This window comes from Ochotona curzoniae, unplaced genomic scaffold (assembly GCF_017591425.1).
Source record: "Ochotona curzoniae isolate NIBS_2020 unplaced genomic scaffold, NIBS_Ocur_1.0 scaffold_1037, whole genome shotgun sequence".
NCBI lineage: Eukaryota > Metazoa > Chordata > Mammalia > Lagomorpha > Ochotonidae > Ochotona > Ochotona curzoniae.
The window spans coordinates 23,690,339-23,714,691 of record NW_024467083.1 but is presented as its reverse complement, the minus strand read 5'-3'; the positions used below and the strand labels follow the sequence as shown (position 1 = coordinate 23,714,691).

The window sequence follows — 24,353 nt, the reverse complement described above, 5'->3', positions numbered from 1 at the left end:
GTACATTTTGAAGAAACAATGAGATGGGAATTTAAACCCACTAATGTACCTGATATTCTTATAAGTTCTGTATTGCTGACATATTTTCTACAACTGCTATCATCACCACTGTGGAAATAGGTGCTACTTATTGAACACCAGGATGTTTAGCATCAACACACTGTCCAGTGAAGCAGGTTTTATTCTCTACCAGACACTGAAGTGGGGAATTCAATCAGTGGTGAAGTGAAGCTAAGGACAGACCAGTGTACACGACAGAAGATTTGCGTGGAGGTCTGCCTGACTGGAGGAAACCATTTTTCTCTCTGCCTTCCAAGCAAAAACAATTTCTGTAGGTTTGCCAGAGCAACCGAACTTTGTTACAAAATTTCCCCTATAATAGTCCTATGGGACAAATGTTTCATTTGATTACTGTTTCCAGTTAAATATTCAATAACAGAAACCAGTGACTACATACTGTTTGCAGTGCAGGGGAAAGGGAGTGTCATTAGTGGCATAGATGTGATGGCCATTTGGCATGTTCTTGGACCCTTGCTTTGCCATGCCACTCAGTGACCTTGGGGATGTCATGAAACGACTCTGAACCCTAGCTTTCTCTTTTTTTTTAATATTTTTTTTTCTTAATTACATTGCATTATGTGACACAGTTTCATAGGCTCTGGGATTCCTCCAACCTCTCCCCGTACCCTTCCCCCATGGTGGATTCCTCCACCTTGTTGCAGTATTACAGTTCAAATTCAGTCAAGATTCTTTCATTGCAAGCATATGCCAAGCATAGAGTCCAGCATCTTATTGTCCAGATAAACTTAACGGTTTCTTGGGGAGACCATCTCTGGTCTGAAGGCAGAGCTGGCAGAATATCATCCCAATTAATTAAAAGCCACAACAAAGCAACAACAATTTACAACACTATGGAATTAGTTAACATGATATTGAGTAATCAATATGTTAAAAAATCCAAGTTCTTAACCACATCCTGTGACTACTTTATTGACATTTCAATTTTAGTTGATATACTACCAGCTTCTGTACATCTTAAAATGGCTATAGGGTACTATTTAGCTGTCTCGTGTCTATTTTCATTAGAGTATTTAGCAGTTTACAGTGTCGAAGCATAATTTTGCTGAATTTGGCAGATTTTAGGATAGTCAAAACTGGCTCATAACTCTAACAAGGCATATGTCAACAATTGAGGTGCAGAACAGTTTTAGGAGGGTGTGCAGAGAAATCTTCAATACCTTAGTGAGGAGTAACTAATCTTTGTGTCCTACCTAGTAAGGTATGTAGTAGTCCACGCTGACCATTTCCTGTCTGTGAACCCTAGCTTTCTAACTCAAGAAAAAGAAATAAGAATGTCCACCTGTGCCCAGTATGGTGGGCAAAGCAGGCATCACATATGGGTGCCAGTTCAAGGTTGCTCCACTTCTGATCCTGTTCCCTGCTAGTGGCCTCAGCAAAGCAATGGAAGATGGCTCAAGGATCTGGGCACATGCACTCATATGAGAACCCCAGATGAGGTTCCTGGCATCAGCCTGGCCCAGTGCCAGCTGTTGCAGCCATGTGGGGAGTGAACCAGCAGATGAGAGCTCTCTCTGTCTCTCATTATTTCTCTATAACTCTCAAAAATAAACAATAACCTTTAAAATTAAAGGTAAAAAGGTAATAATATTAAGAAGATGACCTACCTCAAAAGCTAGTTGTTACTACTTGAGGATGAAATAATCTATGTCACAGCGAGGTTATACTGTCCTGTGGTAACTTGGGTTTGGTACCATAGTTTCTATCTAATGTCCTAATTCCAACAACCCTGCATAACTCTTGTGTTTCTACTACTCTGAGTTCTTGGGGGCTGCCAATCAGTTTGTCCAGCTGCATGGATGACCTCAGCTAAGCCTTAGCTGATCTCAGAATTTTTTTGAAAAGATTTATTTATTTTTATCGCAAAGTCAGATATACAGAGGAGGAGAGACAGGAAGATCTTTCATCCAATGACTCACTCCCCAAGTGACTGCAATGGCCGGTGCTGCGCCAATCCAAAGCCAGGGCCTTCCTCCAGGTCTTCCACACGGGTGCAGGTTCCAAGGCTTTGGGCCATCCTCTACTGCTTTCCCAAGCCACCAGCAGGGAGCTGGATGGGAAGCGGGGCTGCCAGGAATAGAACCGGTACCCATATGGGATCCCAGTGCATTTAAGGCGAGGATTTTAGAGCACTCTAGGTCGCTAGGCTACCGTGCTTGGCTCTGATCTCAGAATTCTTATTGAGGATTTTAAAATCTGAACTTTGGCTCCAGTACTGAGTAGAGGAGGCTTTTCGGAGACAATGGTGGCAGACCTGTCTCTGAGGCCTGGCTCAGTTGCGTTAAGCAAAGGACATTTGTTACCAGTAAGCTCATCAGAATTGAGTCCCTGTCACACAATAAGTAAGAACTGGTGTTAACAGGAAGTGATGAACAGGAGGACATGATTCACATGTATCTAGTTCTGGTGCTCCGAACTCCTGTGATGGTATCTCCCTCAGCAGAAACTCAAGAGATGAGGGAGATTTCAGGGGAAAGAAAACAGTATGTTTGATTTGAAGGGGTCAACTGACATGCATATGTGTATCCAGCAAGAAAGTCAATCTATGTCTGGAAATGATGAGGGGGAATCAGGCACACAGATACAGAGGTGATAACGCTCTAGATAATTTGGTTTAAAAAATTTAATAAATATTGAGCATTTTATATATTTTAATCCAGGGATATATATTTGAACTTACATTTCAGATTCATTTTGTTTATTTTTAACTGATTTCAAGTCTGTTATTTCTGCTCAGTTTGTCTGAAAGCTACATTACAATGGTTTTACTGCCATTTTTGTGAATGGCACTGATGGTTCATCAGGTTTTCAAACACAAGCCATGAAGTCCCCTGCTGTTTTCTTTCCTCTTCTCACTTCTGATCCTTAAGCAAGTTGTATTTCCACCAAACTCCAGCTCAAAGCCAGCTTTAAGCCTCATGTAACCAACAACAGCCTTGATCAGTGGTGCTAAATGTCCTGTCCTTAGACTGTCCAAGGCCTGTGAAATCATTAGGGCTGGCCCTGCCAGAACAACTGCAGGTGGAACTCAAGAGGGAACAAATCTACTGCAGGTTAATTTTAAATTGATAATTTTGTATGGCCTGTAATGGTGTTATAAATACCCAAGTAGCTCTGGGCAGAAAAATGTTCCCCAGCGCTGCTGAAACGATCCCTCTATTTCCACCTTGTGCTCTACCATCCATATTTCTAACATCCACCACAGTCATTTCTGTTTATATTCGTTTGTTAACAACCCACTGACTTTACTCTCAATGAGCCTTCTCAGCTGGTCTCTGACGGTATTTTGCTTCACTCCTAACCTCTCTATAGAGTTAGCCAGAAAGCCAGAGGAATCATTCCAGGTCATTCCCCAGGACCTTGGTGTCTGTCTTCTCATTTGACTGGAATGTTCTTTCCCTATAATTACACATATTCAGGTCTTTTTTGATCATTTACCTCTTGCATACGATATTCTAATTATTCCATTTAGAGGAATGACCCTTTGCAATTGCTACCTAGCCCGTTATCCTGTTTAAGTATTTCCAGCATCCTTACATAACTTCCTTAAAGTTGTCCCTTGTTAGTTCCACCTGAGGGAAGCATAAACTCCCTGAGAACAGACTCCCACACGCACCCTGTGGTGCTCATCCTTTTGAACAAAGTACTGAAAGCAGCTGCATCTGGTGCAGGGCAGACAAATGAATGCTGCATAATGGGTATGCAGACACAGCGATATGTTAACTGTGGCCATCTGCAGAGCAGTACACCACCATGTGCATTTTTCATGTTTGGATTGTACAGACTCGGAAAAGTTCATGGGAAATAAAATTAAAAGATCAGTCCATTTACTGCAAACACTTCTAGTCCAGGCATGATTTTTTTATAATATGGATTTTTCATGAATTTCTGAAGAGCCTTGAATATTTCTTATTTTTTGTTTTGTTTTGCCTTGCTTTGTTTTTGATTTAGCTATTTATTAGAAAGTCAGTTACAGAGAGGGAGCGACAATCTTCCCTCTGCTGGCTCACACCTTGGATTGCCATAACAGCCAGGGCTGGGACCAGCAAAGAGCCAGGGGCTTCATCCAGGTCTCCCTCATGGCTGGCAGAAGCTTAAGCACTCAGGTTGTTTTCTTCTGCAGGGAGCTGGACTGGAAGTGGAGCAGCCAGGACTCAAATTGGTACCTATATGGGATGTTGGTGTGGCAGGTGGTGAATTAACTCACTATGCTACAATGTTGGCCCTCTTCAGACTAACTTCTGACTGTCGAATAATTAGGATGTTTCCAACAAATTCCCTACCCTAAACCTCACAGTTCGTGAGTACATTTGAAAGCACTGAGAAGTATCATATTGTGCTGAAGAGAAGGCAATTTGAAAATAAAGTCCAAGAAAAACTCTCTGGGGACCTTATTTCATGGAAGTGGGAACAGGAGGTTGCTCATACAAAAACATTTGAGGAGCCAGCAGAGCCCTTTTTTCGTTCTGGGTGCAGGTTAGCACCTGCCCTCCAGCAAATTCTCTCACATTTGTGTGGAACTTCACATAGAATTTGGCAGACTTCTGAAGCTGCTATTGCAGATTTCTCCCCTTTTGCTTTTTAAAAGTATTTACTTATTTGGGAGATGAAGAGAGGAAGACTAACAGCAAGGAGACCTCCTGTCTGCTGGCTTGTTCCCCAAGTACCTGCAGAGGCTGGGGCTGGAGTTAGGAGCTTAATCCAGGTCTCCCACTCGGATGGCAGGGACCCAGCTACTGCAGTCATCACCACTGCCTCCCAGGGTCTACACTAGCAGGAACCTAAAGTCAGGAGCCAGAGGCAGGTGCAAGCCCAGGTACTCTGATGTGGGACACAGGCATTCTAAGTAAATCTCTGTCTTCTTAAGACTTATTTATCTTTTCAAATTGGAATGGCAAATTTACAGAGAATAAGAGACAGAGAAAAAGATCTCCAATCCATCGGTTCACTCCCCAAATGGCTACAATATCCAGCGCTGAGCTAATCTGAAACTAGGAACTTCTTCCAGGTTTCCCACATGGGTACAGAGTCCAAAGGACCTGTTCCATTCTCTGCTTCTTTCTCAGGCCAAAGGTAGGGAGCTAGAATGGACGTGGAGCAGCCAGAACTGGAGCCAAAATCCTTAGGGGATGCCAGCACTGAAAGGCAGATGATTAGTTTGTTGAGCCATCACATCAGCCCCTCAAGTAAAGCTTAACCAGAAGGCCAGCTGGGAAGAATGCCAGTTTTCTTTTTTTCTTCTGCTGCAGAAATTTTAGTTGCTGCATTTTGGCCCAGCTTTAAGGACAAGAATGGGAGTGTAAAGTACTTCTACAGCAAGGCTTTAGTGACTGGCAAAGGAGCAAGATACCAAAAGGCCTCTTTTTGTGTCCAACGTATACCTGGACAGGAACAATCCTTAGATAATCTGGCAGGGTAAGGGTGGTGCAGATGCTCCTCACATATGATGGGGTTATGTACTGAGAAACAAACCAAGTCTGAAATGCACTGACTACACTGCACTACTGAACTTGAGCAACACAGTTCACTGCTGTTAGTAGTTCCTCAGGGGCCTGGCTGAGAGCGGGAGCTGCAGTTGCAGCAGTGGAGTGTCTCACGGCACACTGCTCTCCAGGGTAAAGACCAAAATGCAACCAAGTGTGCCTTCAACCAAATGTATTCTCAAAGAACTGAAAGCCAAACCACTGCAGGTCAAGGATGTTCTTCATGGGCCAGCTAAAGCTAAATGTGAATGTATAATAGAGAAAGTTGTGATGGGCATGAAAAACATGCACTGGTGACACACTAGGTGAACAAGATTTGGGACCGGAGGAAGAGCAAAACCAAAGAAAAGGGTGCCTTTGTGCCTTCGCTGGCACAGTAAGTCGTTGTGATCAACCTGCTAATTCCTCAGAAAGTCTGGCTCCACTGCTTACAAAAAAAAAAAAAAAATTTAAAAAAAGACACTGAAATCTCAATACAAACTGAAAACTCTGAGAAAATTTTCTCACTGGTCCTAGACCAGAAGCTGAGCTACAGGGAAAATAACAAAGCTTTGGAAACTGCTGTCAAGGGGATGAGAAGCTGGCAGGAAGCCTGTCCAGCCAGATGGGCTAGGGCCTTCTATAGCCTCATCCTAGATGCAATCAACACAACCCTGGCACTGCACAAGTGCACATCAGCTTTGGGACACAAACAGAACGGCATTCTGCTTTATTTAACCATTGTTTTCTAGCTCAATAACAATCCACAAGACTTCTAAAACAAAACAAAACAAAACAAAATACATGAGGGCTCCCAGGTTGACAAAGTCAAAACTCACACTCAGGGTGATACACTGAAGTTCCCAGAGGACATCCTCTGGGAACAGCAGTGAGGCCATGGGTCTGGGATCCAGACCAGCCCCTGACTGTAGGATCTGTTGTTACACATTCCTTGGATTCATTTGTATCAGTCATATGATCAATCTGTTCTCCACATTAATAAAAGAACATCAATGGTATCAGTTAATGTCAAATGAATGAAAGTTAGAAAAAACAAAGGCCATCACTGTAACAACTGGAGTTTCAAGACACACTCACTCTCCTATGACAACATTTTAAGTCAAGTAACTTTTAAAATAATTGACTTTGTTATGTATATACACTATATATACTATGTATGTTATACTATTATATATAAAACAAAACAAAACAAAACAAAAAACAAAACACGTGAGGGTTCCCAGGTTGACAAAGTCAGAACTCACACTCAGGGTGAAACACTGAAGTTCCCAGAGGACATTCTCTTTGTTGTTATACTATATATGGTATACTATTTCCTATATATGTAGTCCTTGAAGAGATGATGGGTGATTAAAAATAATTTAGAACATGGTCTCAATGTGGAAATAACAGATTAGTAAAGAAATGTAACAGTAACACCTGCTGACTAACAAAAACAGAGAAGGGCCACAAAACAAGGTTTTAATAGAACAGAATAAAGCAGTTCTAAGAAATGGGTTGTTGATATTTCTGTGTCTGCATCGCTCCCTAGTTTAAGGCCAAAGGTGGCTGATGTCCTGTGGTGGAAGGCTATGTGATGAACAACTAGCTCACCATCTGTGAGGTGAATCCCACGGGAGACTTCCACTTAAGGTCGTACAGAACAAACAGCAAAGCAAACCTAACACAAGTGGAACATCCACAGTCCAAAAATCCAAAAGTTGAAATGCTCCAAAATTTGCAAAACTTGTGTACCACCCTGAAACTACAAGTGGGAAAGTCCATGCCTGGTCTTAAAGGTGCACTAAAAACACTGTAAAAATCACCCATGAAAATTAATCTTGTGTTTAGGTTAGGTCTTATCTCTAAAGTATTCATTATGTATATGCAAATATTGCAAAATCTGAAACAGCAAACACACATTTTGAGTAAGAGATACTCAACCGCTAGTTGAATATGATGTCTAAAGTCCAAATGCATTCTCAGACTTTGGGGTTTAGCTGGTTCCCTTCAAGGTTTTCACATCCAGATCTACACAGATTGAAGCAGTACCTGCAAGTGCCCAGTAGGCGGTGCCCACACATTCGTTTAGCAACACAAAGGCCACCAGCGACATCCCTCCATTCATCATGCCCACCAGGAAGCGAGTTATTGCAAAGAACTCATACGAGGGAGAAAATCCATTTGCAATAGCAAATAAGATGTCAAGAGCAAAACCTAGTAAGAAAGGAACAATATTCAATGATCCAGAGGCAGAACAGCATCTGAGGAAAGTAATAAATTACATTCATTAGTTTGTAAAATAAACCTTTGTGAACTTGAATCTTCTCAGCTACTTTTTTCCCCCTAACAGTTTCTCCTGAACACTATAAAGAAAAACTGAGGTTTACTTTGCTATATGATTTCTGCCAATCACGCAGTTTTACATTGTTCACAGCAATGGTGGAAACTGAAAACTTCTCACTCTTGCTCGGCTGGTCAGGGAATGGTGCTGGGTCCTACAGAGCTCATCTGAAATGAGTCAACATACAGCTAAATGGAAACAAACTCAATGGACTATCTTGATCTTACTGCTCTCCTTAGAAATGTGGCATACATCCGGATTGAGGGGTGGCAGAAAGCACTATCATCTAACATGGTTTACAACACCAACATTTGGCTGTAATCAGAACAGTTCATCAATAAAAAACTGCTTGTCAAAATCCACTCTGGCTGCACAGTGATTTCTGACCATCCTAATGTGTCCATGCAGCAATTTCCTGAGAGCCTTAAGGAAAGTGTCTCCTAAGGATTTTCCCAAGACCTCAGGGAACAACATTCTCTTACTCATTCACCAAAACTAATAACATTACCTGTGAGATACATCTTCTTCCTTCCAAAGCGATCTGAAAGCTGACCAAAGGAGATGACTCCAACAAACACACCACTGAAGAAAAAGGAGCTGGCAACGCTGACTTTGTAGGATCTGCTGGCGATTAAAAACCACTGCAGGAAGAGGAGACACAGGAGACATTCAGGTCACAGGAGAGGATGGACTGAGAGCTGTTAAAACTGAGTCTAAGTAAAAAGAAAAAATGTGTAATAGAGCTCCTCAGCTGCCTGATCCACAACTAACCAAGATTTGAAGAACAGTCATCTCAAACATTAGTCAAGCATTGTCATCTTCAGGACACCAGAAGCCACTGTTATAATGGGCTCTCTGGTCATCTTTAAGTTATAACAGCATTAAATGCAGTCTATATCAGCTAACAGCTTACATACCTGTTGACTGAGCCCATACGTCACTTGAGAAGAGACTCTTCCCATTTATTTCTGCTTTTCTGATGCCTAACACACTACCTTGCACATAGAAAGCAATAAATGAATGATCCTTTATTCAAATGACCAATGGATTCAAAATCTCTTGAAAACTTTGCTAAAAAAAATTTAGAGAGAACCTTACAACCTAGCAATTTCCCTTCTGGGTCTATATATCCAAAAGAATAAAAGCGGTTAGCATTGTGGCACAATAGGATGCTTCTGATGGTGGCATCTCTTAGGAATATCAGCTCAAGACCGGCTGCTCAACTTCTGATTTAGTTCCCTACTTGGCACCTGGGAAAGCAGAAGATGATTCAAACACCTGGCTCCTCACCATTCACATGGGAGGCCTGGATAAAGTTCTGGGGCCCTGGCTGTGGCCTGAACCAGCCCTAACTGTTGTGGCCACTTGGGGAATAAACCAGCAGATAGAAGACAAATTTCTCTCTCTCCCTCTGTGTGTACATGTGTCTCCTCTGTAAGTCTCCCTTTCAAATAAATAGACCTTAAAAAGAAAACAACGATTTAAAGCAAAAAGCAGGAAGAGAAAGTTATACATCCATATTCACAGCGGTATTACTCGCAACAGCCGAAGGTGGACGTAACCTCTATCTATTGATAAATGAATGGATAAACAAAATGTCACATACTTACACTTACACAATTGAATTTTACCCAGCCTTAAAGAAAAATGAAATTCAGAGTCACATTGCAACATGGTTGAACTCTGAAGACATTATGCTAAATACAGTTAGCCAGACACAAAGGGATAAATCACTTATATGAAGTAGCAGGAATACTCATTTTCAAGGAAAGTAGAACAGCAGTTATCTAGGGTGAGAAGAAGGAAACCAGGAGCCACTGTTGAATGGACAGAGAATCAGTTTAGAACTGATGAAAAAATTTCTGATTTTGTAGACTACACTTGCTGCTCCTGAACCACACATACTAAAATATGATTAAAATACTAAATTTTATGTCATTTGTATTTGTCACATACACAAAATACCTTTTAAGTACTACTATCTTCTAATTTAAGGAAGCTTATCAATTAAGAGAATACCATCACTCAAACACCAGCATCTAAAGTAGTGTCTAGTGCTGTGTAATAAAGTCTGGTCATCAGGATGAAAGTGAATCTGTCACAGATGTGACCCCAGATAACCATGGTCCATTCTTCCTCTGCCCAGTAACACCTCCTAGGGTCAGTGATGATAGGCTTGAGCAGCACTTTTCACAGAGAAATTGCCAGAAGGCATCTTCTTGGTTGTTCTTGTCCTCCATGAAGCTCACTTCTTTCCCACACGTTAACCAGTACTGGGATTCAGAAAGCACACTGAACTCCACTGCTTCCCTTGTATTTCCTGCATGATCAGATTGATAAAGATCTTGCTCATCAGTTTATAAACATCTCTAAAAAAAAAAGTAAATAGAAGAGAAGAAAAGAAAAGAAAAAAAAAAGGAAAACCCCCAAAAAAGAACTAGGTAAGTCTGACAACTTCACACAAGCTGTGGTTTATTCCTGAAATCTGACATTCACATAACATTTTTAACAGGGTCAATTAACTAGTTTTTCCAGTTTGTCTTGGAATTACTGTTTCAAGTCAACAGTTATTGCTTTCAGAAAAGATAATCAGGATACTGATGCTGTTGGTGGCAGTCTAGATCACGGTAAGATAGAGAAGAAGCAAGACTACATAAAACTGGAGCATGTTGAAGACAGTGTGCTCAGTGATGAAGTTTCATAGTTTCTGCTAGAGATGGATAACTACTGTAAACACAGATGATAGCTATAAACAAGCTAGGCATAGGACGACCCTCACATAGCATTAGTTCCAGTGTAGTAAGGAACATAGTAGGTAAATTCATGGAGACCGGGAGGAAAGCTCTGAAATAAGGTGCTGGGAGAAGATGCTTTTGTGGAGAGGTGACACAGGCAGCCTGGATTATGAGTAGTAGTTACCCAGGAAATGCTATCAGGAGAACAAAAACAACAGCCCACAGTAAGGACCTAGCAGTGTTGTCTCATGGAGATGGTAGAAACATGCCCAGGAGGTGAGCAGGTATCACCGTGCAGAGCCTTGAGCCCCAGTAACCAGTCAAAGATTTTATTCCAGTGCAAAGAGAGGACATGGAGGCACTGGTCATTTGTTCCTAAAGATCATTCTAGCCTCCCACAAAGCTGCATTACAAGAGCAAAGAGCAGGAGGACATGTGCAATAGTTCACAACACAATCATGGCATGGATGGGCAGGGATGGCTCTCCAGTTGTGATGGAAAGAATTGTGTTAGACATGGGGTACACCTGTGAAGGTAGAGCCAGCAGGATTTTACTGATGGAAGGGACATTCAAGAGGAATAGAACAAACTAAACACTTAAGTGTTAATGTTAGTCACTCAGTGGATGATTTTAACATTTACTCAGGATGCAAAGGATCCTAGGGATGTGGGAGGAATCAAGAGCTCTGGCTGGACATGATTAGACTCAGCCCGCCTTGGAGACACTAAGCAGACACATCAAGCAGGCATTTGGATATGAACCTTGAGCTCTCATGAGAAATGTTTTGAGGAGCTATGAGACTACAGATGTAAAGAAAAGCTACTAACTAGGGCCTGAGCCACATCTACATGCAGAAGCTGAGCAGCAGACACACCAGTAGAGAGACAGATCATTCGGAACAACAGTTAAGTCACTGCTTGGGATGTCTATGCTCACATCGAAGGCCTGGTTTGAGTCCCTCTCAGCTCCTCTACTTCAAATCTAGCTTCCTGCTAATGTACACCCCAGGAAGCACTAAGTGATAACTCAATTACTTAAGTTCCTTATCGCCCACGTGCAACACCTGTATTGAGCTCTGGGCTCCTTTCTCCAGCCTGACTCAGTCCTGGCTGTCACATACAATTGGGGAATAAACAATGGGTGGAAGACCTCTATTTTTGTCTCTATTTCTGATTCTATGCCCTTTAAATAAAGTTTAAATAAAATTATTGCTTTTTTTTTTAAAAAAAAAAAGACCTGTTTCAGAAAACTTACTAGTATCATTCAGAGATCTAAGAAAGCAGGGGAGGAGGACATGGCATCACAGAAGCTGTAAGGGGGAATCTGACTCAGACAGAAAGGATTAGTTAAAAGGATTAAAATAGAATACTGCCTTAGAGGCAAAGCAAGATGAGGACAAAGACATGGCAGCTATCTAAGGAAATAAAACTGGGCACTTAAAAAAAAAAGAAAAAAAACTCAGGTAAGAATAGAAGGCTTGTAGAATTCTAGAGAGCTGGAGGAGGTTGAGAAATTAAAAATTGCATATATGTATAGAATGTTGATGACAACTGTGGTTATGAAGAGAGCAAAGAAATGGGATAGTATCTGTTCGGGTATGTAATGTAAAGGATGACTGCAGGCATGTAACCCAAGAGATCTAGTAAAGCAGACACAAAGAACTTACCAAAGCAACAAGGGATGTATACATATGCACTAATTGGGACACTGGCCTCCACAGAATCAGGCAGACTGCCACCATATGGGAGGAAGTAGAGTGCTGATGACACCCAATCATGCCACTATTACTCACTGAAATATACGGTGAGGCCACCTTACTTAAAGGAGGGAGAAATGCGGGAGAGTTAGATTTTTAAGGAAGAAGTTGACAAATACAGTCCTCTAATAGCACATTAAAGATATGCTGCACAGTTGCCAGGACACACTGAGTGTTCACCTGAGCTTTGCAGTCATCACTTGCTTGGACAGGTGAAGAGTTAAAATCACACAGAGCTGGGGACTTTCCAGGAGTAACACAAAAGGCAAGAGGTACCAGAGTGAATGATATAAGCAAAGCAGTGATTACAATAATGGAATATGCTGGCTGAGAAGACAAAGCAGGCATACAGGTCATGATGGGCAGTTAAACAATGCCACTATCATGAAAACTCCTTCTATTTCTAACCTCTGCTCTGTACTTTCGATTCTTACCTTAACTGCAAGTGGGTTATTTCATAAGGAAATTGTGTGATGAGCTTGGTACCCCACAACCGGAAGCTGTCTTTCTCTTTGCATCCATGAATAAGAGGACATCAGATGGAAGCAGACAATAAAACATCAGAATCAGGAGCTCATCTGAGGATCCTATCAGACTCTACGTGCAGCCCACCATCTTTCTGCGCCACAGATACTCCTTCCACTGGAGCATTTAGCTGGCCATGTGGTGGTTTAGAATGAAGAAAAAATAGCCCACTCTTTCAGTTAGGTATGAGCGCAAGGTCAAGTTCTGGGCAATGGGATGTAAGTAGAAGCATAATATTACATGTGACTGTCTTTAAGATTGTTAATTGGCTTTTTGCCCCTTCTTTCTCTGAAGTATACAATTTTTAGAAGCTCTTCCTGGGGTCATGCCGAAGGATATGAATTATTGCAAAGCTGGATGGAGCTGGGGCTCCTGAGAACACTGGGGGAAGACCCAAGCACCAGTACATTTATTTGTTAAAATCCTCTTGATGATTTCATGGAAAATTAGGCTAAGAACCCCCATCCTGGCCTCCTTCTTTAGTAATTTTATTGTCTTCTACTACCTCTCACACACATTCACATTTTCAAGACCTCTAGTTAGCAAACCCTGCAAGAATAATGGCCTAAGTCAAATTAGCTCACATGAAAATGCCCTGCTTTAAGGGTATGCAAAGGAAGGAAGATTAATACATTCTAAAACTGCATATATAAGAGATTTTAAAAAAGAGTTCTGGCATTTGAAGAAATATTGGAAAGAATTAACTTATTTACATGAACAGTTACGCAGACCTATTTTCCACTCTTAAAGAATCCTTTCACTGAGTTTATCCTAGATCTAAAACTGAATCTGTATCAGTTATCAGGTTGTCCCAGAAAAGCCAAAGCTGTCATGGTGATGTCTCTTCTCTTCTAATGGCCTGTAAGCAAGGTTTCATTGTCTTTGCTTGGAGCGCCTTAAAAGCCAAATCTTGCTTTTATGTTTCTTATAATTCTAGGGTTTGCTTTAGCATTTTTGTGCTTTTGAAACATGGCCTGCCACTTTGGCCTTGATTCCTCTGTGCATCATTTTTTACTAGCCTACTAATGTGGTCAAAATGTTAAGGCTCATGCTCATCTGTTTGGTGTCTACTCAGTAAGAAATGGTTAATTTGGCTACTCAATAGTCAGTGATTCTGTTGACCACAAATGCAGAACTTCTCTGATCCATCAGAAATGCTACTTTGCACGCTTTCAACCCCTGGATAGCTGTCAGCTCAGGTGGTACTTTTAGGAAGAGTAGCAACCAATGGGATATTGGACCAGCAAGCTCCAAATTCTGGTTTTCTTGTTGATCTCAGACATAAGAGATTTACCTTTTTCTTTGCCTGTAGAAGTTCCTAATAGACACTGGATTTTATGAATTACTTTTTATCAGTTTGCAAATATGTTCCTGAGCGTCTCTGAAAGTGAATCATCTAAATTCCTTCACATTCTGAGTGGTCTTGTCATAATTCTTAGAATCCAAGTTAATGGCACAGAGGGCTCCTGAAACCAGAAATTCTTGCCATATTTACTTGCTTCAAGCTCCAAAAAAGTGGTATCATCAGACAGTCATGGATTAAATGAGTGTCACAAGAAATGGGTCATATTCTAATACTATACCATGCAACTTAGTACACTATTAGTAATTTTTGACATTTTAAACTGATATCTATCTAACTTTGCCAATATTTTTTCTGCTGGTGTAACTCACTTTCTTTTGGATGTTTGAGAACTGTGATTTCTAATATTCTGTAAATCATGGATACACTTGTGTGTGGTCTATTGTTTCACATTCTGAATGACTTCTTAACTTTCCACTTCAAGTAGTATTTTGACACCAGGCATAGTCATTCTGGAATGCTCTCTCCTGGTTCTCAAGGACCTTCCTTTGGATTTGTCTCTCTTCTTGTCCCTTTTGCCTGTGCTGTTGGCATGAAAACGAACTACGACTTCTAGGCAGTCTCTCTGTGGCCTGATAAGGCTCTCAGCTTCATAGCCTAGTAGCTCTCATTTTGCCTTGTTTCGCATATTATCTTACAAAGGTGAACAACATAGTCTATGCTTTCTGGCTCCCAAAAATTTGACTGCCAAAAACAGGGTATTTGAAATGCATAAAAGAAAGTGTCTTCATCCTTTCACGTAAGGATATAGTCTAAGATTGGAAAGAACTAGACATGCACAGCCGTTAACGAACCTAAATGGAATGGTTCCTTTGGATCTTCTATAGTTAACTTCTTTATTGACCACTGAACAATGTCTGATTCAGAAACGACACAAGGTATTTTGGAAGAAAGTTTTGAACAGTGTGACTAAAAATCCTGTTTATTTTTTTTTTCATCTTGTAAGTTTGCTATGACATATTACATCTTTCTGTATATCAGCATGTTGGGTGATTCACCTGCCACCCCAATGCTTGTTTGCCCATAATTGTTCCCCTGGGCCATGTCACCCAAACCTTGGTCCACTTTCAGACAGAAAACTTACCACTTGCCACCACTTGCCAAGGTTCACAGCCCCACAGTTTCTCTACTCCTCTGTGGGCTGGGTACAGGGCAGTGTCAGCTGGTGGCAAGTAGAGTAGGGAGACAAGGCAGCTTTATCACATTCAATAGATGTCAATCCTGTGCCTGCCTGGGGCTTTTGCTGGTTAAAGCGACTGCTATGCTCACTACTGCCCACATACAGGCAGCTGCAGCAGTCACAACAGCCACTGCACTCAGCCACCTCACTGGCTCCCTGCCTCCTCTGCTGCCCATCCCAGGATTGGTAAAGAGATATACATTTTTTTAAATCCTCTAAAAACACATAGCAGGACAGAAATCCACATAATATTATGGGAAGATATTGGTGACTTGCTTCCAAAGTTTTAGGAAAAGGTCACCTCAGAGCAGACTCAATTGCTAGCTCATTTTCTTGATTGTTCAGTCAGTAATTAGTAGCAGGGAAAGTCTCAAACAGGATATCACCAAGACATTAGAAAGTAGTGACACTCTTGAAAAATGCCCTTTTCATTTTAAAAATCACAAATGTACAAATCACTCAAGTCTCTCTGAATAGAGATTATTAAAAGGCTTTGTTTCCTTGTTAATGACAGGTCAAATTCCAAAGCTATCAAATGAATGTTCTTTTTATACTAACTCACTTCAAATTGAAAAATCAACTGAAAGCTGCAGAAATGGGACCATCATTTTTCTTTCTCCTGAACTGCCAGAAGAGAAACAACATAAAGACAACATTTTTTTCAGCCTCTCAGGTTGACCTATCTAAATGTTTTTGTTTTCTAACCATCGTCTGCTCTATTACAACCACTAGATGAGTTCACAAACTGGATATTTATGATGCTCTATTTTCAAAAGGGATTTGAAGGATCTCACATTAAAAGCACTGGTACAATCATTCACTCCTATAAAGAAAAAAAATACAGGAGGAAATCAGGCATAACTGAGGGCAGAGCCAATAAATAGCAGGTGCCTCCGACATAAAAGATGAAGGGAACAGTAATATGGCAACTGCAAGTGAGCACAAAGTCAGGTGCTATGTAGAATGTGCCAGCTCTTAAAAAGGAAAAAAGAGTAAGACAAACAGGAGTGAAAAAAATAGAAACAGTTACTCTTGGTTAGGTACTAAAGACCCAGTGAGAGGTTTCTGTTTAGTATTTGAATTCTCCCTGCTTAGAAGAGGATAAGTAAATGACATAATAAATGGCATAATCAAAGAGAAGAGTAAGTATTGGCACATTACAAGAAAAACTCCTCTCCCTGAAAGCTAGAGAATGCATTGGAGGTGACAAACACGGGTGTGGGAAGACCCATCAAGGACAACTGCAATCATTCAGGTGGGCACGACACAGACCAGGGGCTTCAGGAAAAGGATGGATTCAAGCTGGACACAGAGCTGGAGGCTGGACGTGAGGTAAGAACTGAGTCATCCAGAATGGTTATTACTTGAAGCCTTAAGGATAGATCAAATAAACCACAGCATGAAGATTAAAGAGAAAATTTAAAGGAACTCATAAAACATGTCTTTGGCAAGTTCCCTGAAATCAACAAACCTTAAGCATTATGAATATGTCACAAATCAATCATTTTTCAGACATTGCAGAAGTATGATTATTTGAAAAAGTGAAATATTATTTTGAAATGAGGTGCATGCTATACATCTCCAAAAACAAAAGTAACATTTAAGTAACAAAATATACATAGATGGGTAGATATCGAAAATGTCTGGCAGTTTGTTGCACCTTGTAACGAGGTAATTGATAATAAACCACATTACTCTGCTCTCATCTCCACAGCCACCTTTGATACAGAAGTTAAGTAAGCTGGTTAAACAGCCTCAGCCTGTACTCTGTTCAAGAAACTATGGGGGAAATCAACTGAATGTTCAAAGGAACACAGGGGACAAGTAGGATATTTTGACAAAGACAGGAAAATAAAACCAAATGTCTCTAGAAAGGCAAAGGGGAATAAAGGAGGGCTGCAAGCACAATGTACAGTGAAGTTACACCACCCATGGGCTTGGCAAATGGCAGCAAAGAAGAGAGAGGCTCATGTTTTAAAGTCAACTTCCAAAGTGGTATTTATTTGGCTGGTCTTCTCCCTTGTGGTTTCTCTCATTCCTCACTGTGGTTTTTAAATCCAATAACTGATAAAAGTTCTGTCTTTCAAGTTACGCACATCAGTGGCTCCCCCTCTGACATCCTAGTGTAAGCAAGCGATACACAGCAACTTTTCTTACTGTTCTAGAACACAGAGGTTAACAGCATTGGGAAGGCCAGAGAGCACAAGGACCCCTTCACACTTGCTCCCTGAACTCAGACACACACCCACTCTCTGTTGATACCATAAAATTTGTCCCTGCTTCCATTTTTCCATGTGACCTAAATTTCCTGTTTTTTATTTCTGCTAATTTACAGTGGCAGTTCATGGAATACAGATTGAGAAATACACTATAGACATAGAATACTCTAATGGAGGGGGCAGTGCATGGTAAACAGCAACCATGCATACCCTGCCTTTGCAAACACTGAACCGATCAGATTTGCCCTTTCTTGGCCTGCTCCTTTGGGCTCAGAGAACATGATCAACTGCACTGCCCACATATGAATAATGCAGGATCACAGACTCATACAAGTTAGGTGGGGGTGTGGCTGCCCTAAGAAAAACAAGCAGATTTTTCCATCCTATTTCGTCCCAAGGCCTGACATCTGACAAGAACTAACATTCATGTTGTGTCTGCTGCCTGTTCCCCATTCAAGCTCCGCCTTACACCTGAAGTCTTGTCTGATTCATCCTGGCAGAGTTAGACGCTCTCTGCTGAGTCTGTCTCCCAATCATGCTGCTCCCAAAATACATAGTAAATTATGTTTTCTCTTATGTCTCTCTTCGAAGCTATGGGCTCCCCAAGGGCATATATGTATTCCAAGTGTTAACCCCACAGTGTCTGCCAGTACTAATTAAGTATCTGTTGAACCCTCTCTGCAGTAAGAGTGAATGCCACAGTCTTACAAGCTTCTTCACATACAGTATCTCAATGTGGCCACTTCAAACATCAAACTGTTTCTTATTCACTTAGAAGGCAGAGCATCAAATACAGAGATCTTCCATCTGCTGATTCATTCTTCAAATGCCAGGAACAGCTGTGGCTGGACCAAGCCAAAGTCAGAAACCTGAAATGCCATACAATTTCCTATCATCAAGGTCCCAAGCATCTAAGCCATCATCTGCTATCTCTAAGGTGCCTTAACATGAAGCTGGATTGAAAGCAGAGTAGGTGGGACTCAAAGTGGCACTGCATTCCAGGAAGGGCACAATGGCAGCTTCATGGCTGCACTACAACTCCTACCCCGCAGAGTGGTCTTATGTGAGGGTTCCACAGCATCTTGCTGAACACTCTGGACTCTGCCCGGCATTTCCACAAGAGAGTGTGAGAAAGATCTAAAATTTCAGTTTCCCCTCTGGTGAAAGCCAATTTGGTACCTAGAGCACTTTAGTTTTACCCTCAGCATGGAAAAATAATTATTCCACAACTGTACCCACTGAGAGAAACATAAGGGGCCAGGAAGGATTAGAAGATGGGTGCAGATAATGCACAGTGCATGAATGAACTGACAGACCAGGAAGTGGCTACAACATTCACAAAGCAGTATAGATCAGCAGCTGGCTGCTGTGTCTCTTTCACAAAGTGGACTTGCTCAGGAGCCTTTTTTTTTTTTTAAGATTTATTTATTTATTGGAAAGTCAGATATACAGAGAGGAGGAGAGACAGAGAGGAAGATGTTCCTTCTGATGATTCACTCCCCAAGTGAGTGCAACGGCCGATGCTATGCTGGTCTGAAGCTAGGCGCCAGGAACTTCTTTTGGGTCTCCCACACAGGTGCAGCATCCCAAGGCTATGGATCGTCCTTGACTGCTTTCCCAGGCCACAAGCAGGGAGCTGGATGGGAAGTGGGGCTGCCAGGATTAGAACCAGCGCTCATATGGGATCTTGGCGTGTACAAGGTGAGGACTTTAGCCGCTAGGCCACGCCACTGGGCCCTCAGGAGCCTTTTGTAGTGAACTCAGCCTTCCCTGATAGGGGATAAGCAAATAGTCTCAGGGCAGAACCATCTGATCATAAAGAAAAAAGAATAAAAAGGGCAGCTTCCCTGGCTGTCCAGGCCAGCTAACCAAAACAGGCAAACATGGTTGGGCATGTGCCTATAGATCAAATACCTCATGGCTCACAGCTGTGTTTTGACTAGCACCAAGTTGTGCCATGCCCCCTTGCCCAACTCCCAGCCTTACAGTACTGGGAGGTTGTAGGGCTGCAACAAAATTGAAAATTTCAAACAACAACTTCCCCGACAACCCTGGAGCACAGCCTCCATGCCTCTCCACAACCAGAGAGCTAATTCCTTGTTCTGCTGCACAAAATTCAAACAAAATGGTTCAGACAACAACCTCTTTTTTAAAAAAAAAAAAAACCAATATTGCATTGGGAAGGCAGATTTACAGAGAGAAGGAGGACAGAGAGAGAAGGTCTTTCATTCACTAAATCATTCCCCAACTGGCTACAATGGCCACAGCTGAGCTCATCCAAAGGAGCCTGGAGCTCCCTCGGAGTCTCCCTCTTGGGTGCAGGGGACCAAGGACTTGAGCCATCCTCTGCTGTTTCTCCAGGCTGTAGCTGGGAGGCGGATCAGAAGCAGAGCAGCCAGGACACAAATCAGCATCCGTGTGGCATGCTGGTGCCACAAGGAGGAAGATTAGTCACAGCATTAGCTCCAGACAATATCAGCTCCAGACTACAATTCCAAACCACTCTTGACCACTCATCTGTTCTCTGTTGCCCATAAAAACATTCACAGTTTTGTATAGCACAATCTGCCTTCTGGAGAAAATTGGGTAATCAGAGGCCTCCTGTGAGTAGGGAGACCTTGGGCAGGGTGTCTCAGGAACAGTTTCATGGTGATTAACTAACTTGCTTCATTTCAATGTAGTTGTCACTCTGAATTACCACTTAATGGGTGAAGTGTGCAGGCTATAACAATCAGTAGCACAGGCAAAAGGAAGCAAAGATGTTAAAAAAAAATTAGCTCCCAAAGCAATTAATTGCAGTGAAATTTTCAAATTGTTTTAATACTCTTGTCTTTTGACCCCAGGGTACAACTTGAGAAAATATATTAATCTCAAGATAATAGTCAGTCAATTTCAGCTCTTCAATATCCACAGTGATATTAAAGATTCCAGTCGTACATTTTTTTGGTTGCAAACATTAATTAAGCATGATAATTGTGTGTCTCTGTGATATTTGGTGCTTTCTGAGTGAGTCAGAGCTCAGGGAATAATTTGAATACAGCAGACAGCAATTTGCTACATAAATTCACCCCCAATCTCTACCAGCTTATGTTAGAATAGTCAAGACTCTGAGGTTATAGTGTTTTTTTTTCCATTAAATACCAAGTTACTCACACTTACCTAACCTTTTATTCAACCTTCTTCAAACTCTCTACTAAAAAATGTGCAAACTCCAATACGACTACAATAACCTTCAGGGCAGGAATTTCAAAACATGCTTTTTTAACACAATATCCTACACTAAAGTCTCCTGTAGACTTCGTATTTCTTTTCAAGAGTTTAAGTCAAGAGGACTTCATACTTGCTTTTGCCTTTGACTTTATATTAAAAATTTTCATTAAAAATCAAATATATTGGGCCCGGCACGGTGGCGCAGTGGTTAAGGTCCTCACCTAGCACGCCCGGGATCCCATATGGGCACCGGTTCTATCCCGGCAGCCCCGCTTCCCTTCCAGCTCCCTGCCTATGGCCTGGGAAAGCAGTCGAGGATGGCCCAAAGCTTTGGGATCCTGCACCCGTGTGGGAGACCCTGAAGAGGCTCCTGGCTTCGGATTGGCATAGCATCGGTCCGTTGTGCTCACTTGGGGAGTGAATCATCAGACGGAAGATCTTCCTCTCTGTCTCTCCTCTCTGTATATTGGCCTTTCCAATAAAAAAATAATAAAAATAAATCTTTAAAAAAAATCAAATATTATTTATAGACTAGATTCCATATTAAGAATATACATCAACTTAAGCAACAAATTCAGGGATTGATTTCAGTATTTTGCACTTTGGTGATTTGGAGAGTAACTGAAATTGAATTACAGCCACAAATTAGCTAGAGGGTTTGGTTTGAGACCACCCTTCCCTGTAACAGTGAGTCCCTAACTCGCAAAGGAGAGATCAGGAGTTCCTATGGGATGCACTCAGCCTGCAACGCTGGCCACGGTTGCTCCTTCACCACTGTTTTCATCGGCCTCTGTTCTGCTGCCATTTCTCTGCTGACTTTTTTTTTGTTTTGGTAGCAGCAGCAGAATTCACCTATCTTACCTGCTCTAAAACACCCTTAGCACACTGCAAAACCAATTACACTGGACTCCACTGTCCAAGACAGAGTACTTGAGCTCATGTGTACATCACATTCTCTGAGTAGGGACATATGCCCACACAGGGTAGATGTTACTTGTGCCTGGAAACAAGCTTAAAGGACTTCAGGAAAAACAAGACCCTGTATTAAAAATGTAAAGCATAGGAGCTGTTTGTCAGACCTCCCTGAACCTACTCCAGGAGAGGAAGATAAGGGTGGCAGCTTTGCCACTGGAGTCAGTGGCAGCTGGGTCCTGCCTGCAAAGGAGACCCTGGGGAGCACAGGACTTGTTGCTGCTCTGTAATTCTCCTTTGTTAGTTTTTGTTATATGAGGGAAGAAGTAGCTTTCCTTATGTTTGACAAGCTTAATTGAATCACTACTTTTCCACTGTTACTTGAGTGGGTGGGATGGAGGTGGGCGGACAGAAGAAGGACATCAGTCAGCAGCTTCATACATCTAATACCAAGATCCTGAATCACATCTCCTTAGAGAAGGCAAATGCAGGACACCACTCACAGATGAGCTGCCCACCCCTGACACCTCCCTGTCATGCATCATAGTGGAACAGCCATGGCCAGGAGCAGCCTGGCTCCTCTGTTTACTAAATGTGGAAGCCTGAGCAAGTCACCCAGCTACAATTTAATTTGCCAGCTACAACACAGAATTATTATCCTTTTCCCCTTCTAAGCAGATACTCACCTATCAAAGGCTCCCTTGTACAGGTGGCTGGCAAAGGGTGAGTACTCATTTTACTCAGCTTTCAGTTCTTGGGTGCACACTATGCACTGTCATCTCACAGTCAAAGTACTCACTGGCATTCTTGCCAGTCTGCCCACCCATTCTGCCATGGAGTGCTTCTTGTAATGTCATGGCCAAAACATCACAGGTGGAGCAAAATCTTCATTCTGCTCTTTGAGGATGGCTGGAGCTGGCACAGGAGCTGGCACAGGTGCTGGAGTCCTGGATCCTGCTCCTCCTTCTCCAATGACAGCATCTACCTCTTTCAAATGCCTAGGATTCCATGTAGGGTTTCTATTCTTTTAAATATAACTTTGAGAATCAGTGGCATAGTGAACTCATAGAATTCCAAACCAATGGCTAGCTAGTTGCATGAGCCAGTGCAATTTTTTTTCTTTAAAGGTCATTTCTTTCATTTATTTGAAAGGTAGTGACCAAAACAGCCAGGGTTTAGTCAGGTGAAAGCCAAGAACCAGGAATTCCATCTAGCTCCCCCAAGTATTCGAGTTATCACCTGCTGCCTCCCAGAGCACATGTTAGCAGGGAACTGGATCAGAAACAGAGATAAGATTGGATCGTGGGCATCCCAACATGGGATGCAGGTGTCCCAACCAGTGGCTTAGCTCACTATCACACATCTCCTGTCCCCATTGCAATTCTTTAAATTCCTCATCTCCTGAAGTTCTGGGCCTATCTTGGAGCAATGGCTTAGGAACAAAAGATGACTTTGAGGAGTCTTCAAAAAGGTCACAGAAAATGCTTTATGCGAAACATATTCATTTATTTCAAGATGTTTTACACAGAAATAAATTACATTCTAATTGCATTTCAGGTAACTCATACTCTGAGCAAGGAGACGTGGACTTGGATATGCACCTGTGCATGGAGAGCTGTCATCCAGACAGGGTGAGGAATGCAGCCTGCCTCTGCACTCTGGGAATGAAGTGCCATGTACATATAAACCTCTAGTTACACATCTACATCAACACTGGTCACTTCACACATACTCAGGTCTGTGCGTCTTGGTGGATACACCCTGGTAAGAGAATGGGACAAATATAACACAAGAAAAGGAAGGGAAGGGGGCAAGAGACAGAGACAGACATGCCAGAGAGGAGGAAAAGCAAAACACTCAGTGAGATTAACCTAGAAACAAACAAGGAGGCAAGCAGACACAGGGAGCCACAAATGATGAGGGAGGGGATCAACAGACTCAGATAAAAATAAAGAATGATAAGAGATAGAGAGGGAGATAAATACAGAAGGGGAATAGCATAGAGTGAGATGACACACTGACAAAGACGGGTGAGCCAGAAAGACTGCACTTCCAGGCACACTCCAGAGGACCAGAATGCAAGTACTAAAGAAAACATGTAGCTACCATCACATGTAGTAACACAGGAGCTAGGTGAGACTGCATCCTTCCCTTCCCAAAGCTGCTTTAAAGCTCTTCAGCAGAGTGGGAGTTTGTTTAGTCCCATTTCTCCTGCATCTGTCAACTCTATCCTGGGAACAACAGCTCCTGGGATGTCATTTGTCAACCCACCTTTCCATCCCTCCTGAGCTTCCAGCCCAGCAGTGCTTGCTGGGAGCCTCCTAGATGTCTGCCAGAGGAAACAGTGGGGACCAGAGAGTCTCAGTCTCTGCTGCTCTTCCTCCTACACCAGGCCTACCGGAGCATAAGGCTAGTAGCAATAATGCAACAAACACTTGTTAATTACAGCATCCTTCTCACCACATCTGGAAGGGCTGCTAACTATACATTGCACTAGTACTGATTGCATTTGGTTGCACTAAATCATGTAGAGTGGTTGCCATGCTGAACACTGGTGTTATGCGATCT

At 42.1% G+C, this 24,353-nt stretch overlaps 1 protein-coding gene across 2 annotated transcripts in view; it reads right to left on the bottom strand.

Moving 5' to 3' along the window:
- SLC22A15 (solute carrier family 22 member 15) overlaps positions 1-24,353 on the bottom strand; it is a 70,506-nt gene that overhangs the window by 26,204 nt on the left and 19,949 nt on the right. For both annotated transcript variants that reach the window (XM_040998518.1, XM_040998520.1), the window contains 2 exons: positions 8,393-8,525; positions 7,593-7,757 (listed from right to left, as the gene is read on the bottom strand). In XM_040998518.1, the coding sequence (XP_040854452.1) occupies positions 7,593-7,757; positions 8,393-8,525 (298 nt within the window). The remainder of the gene's footprint in view (positions 1-7,592; positions 7,758-8,392; positions 8,526-24,353) is intronic.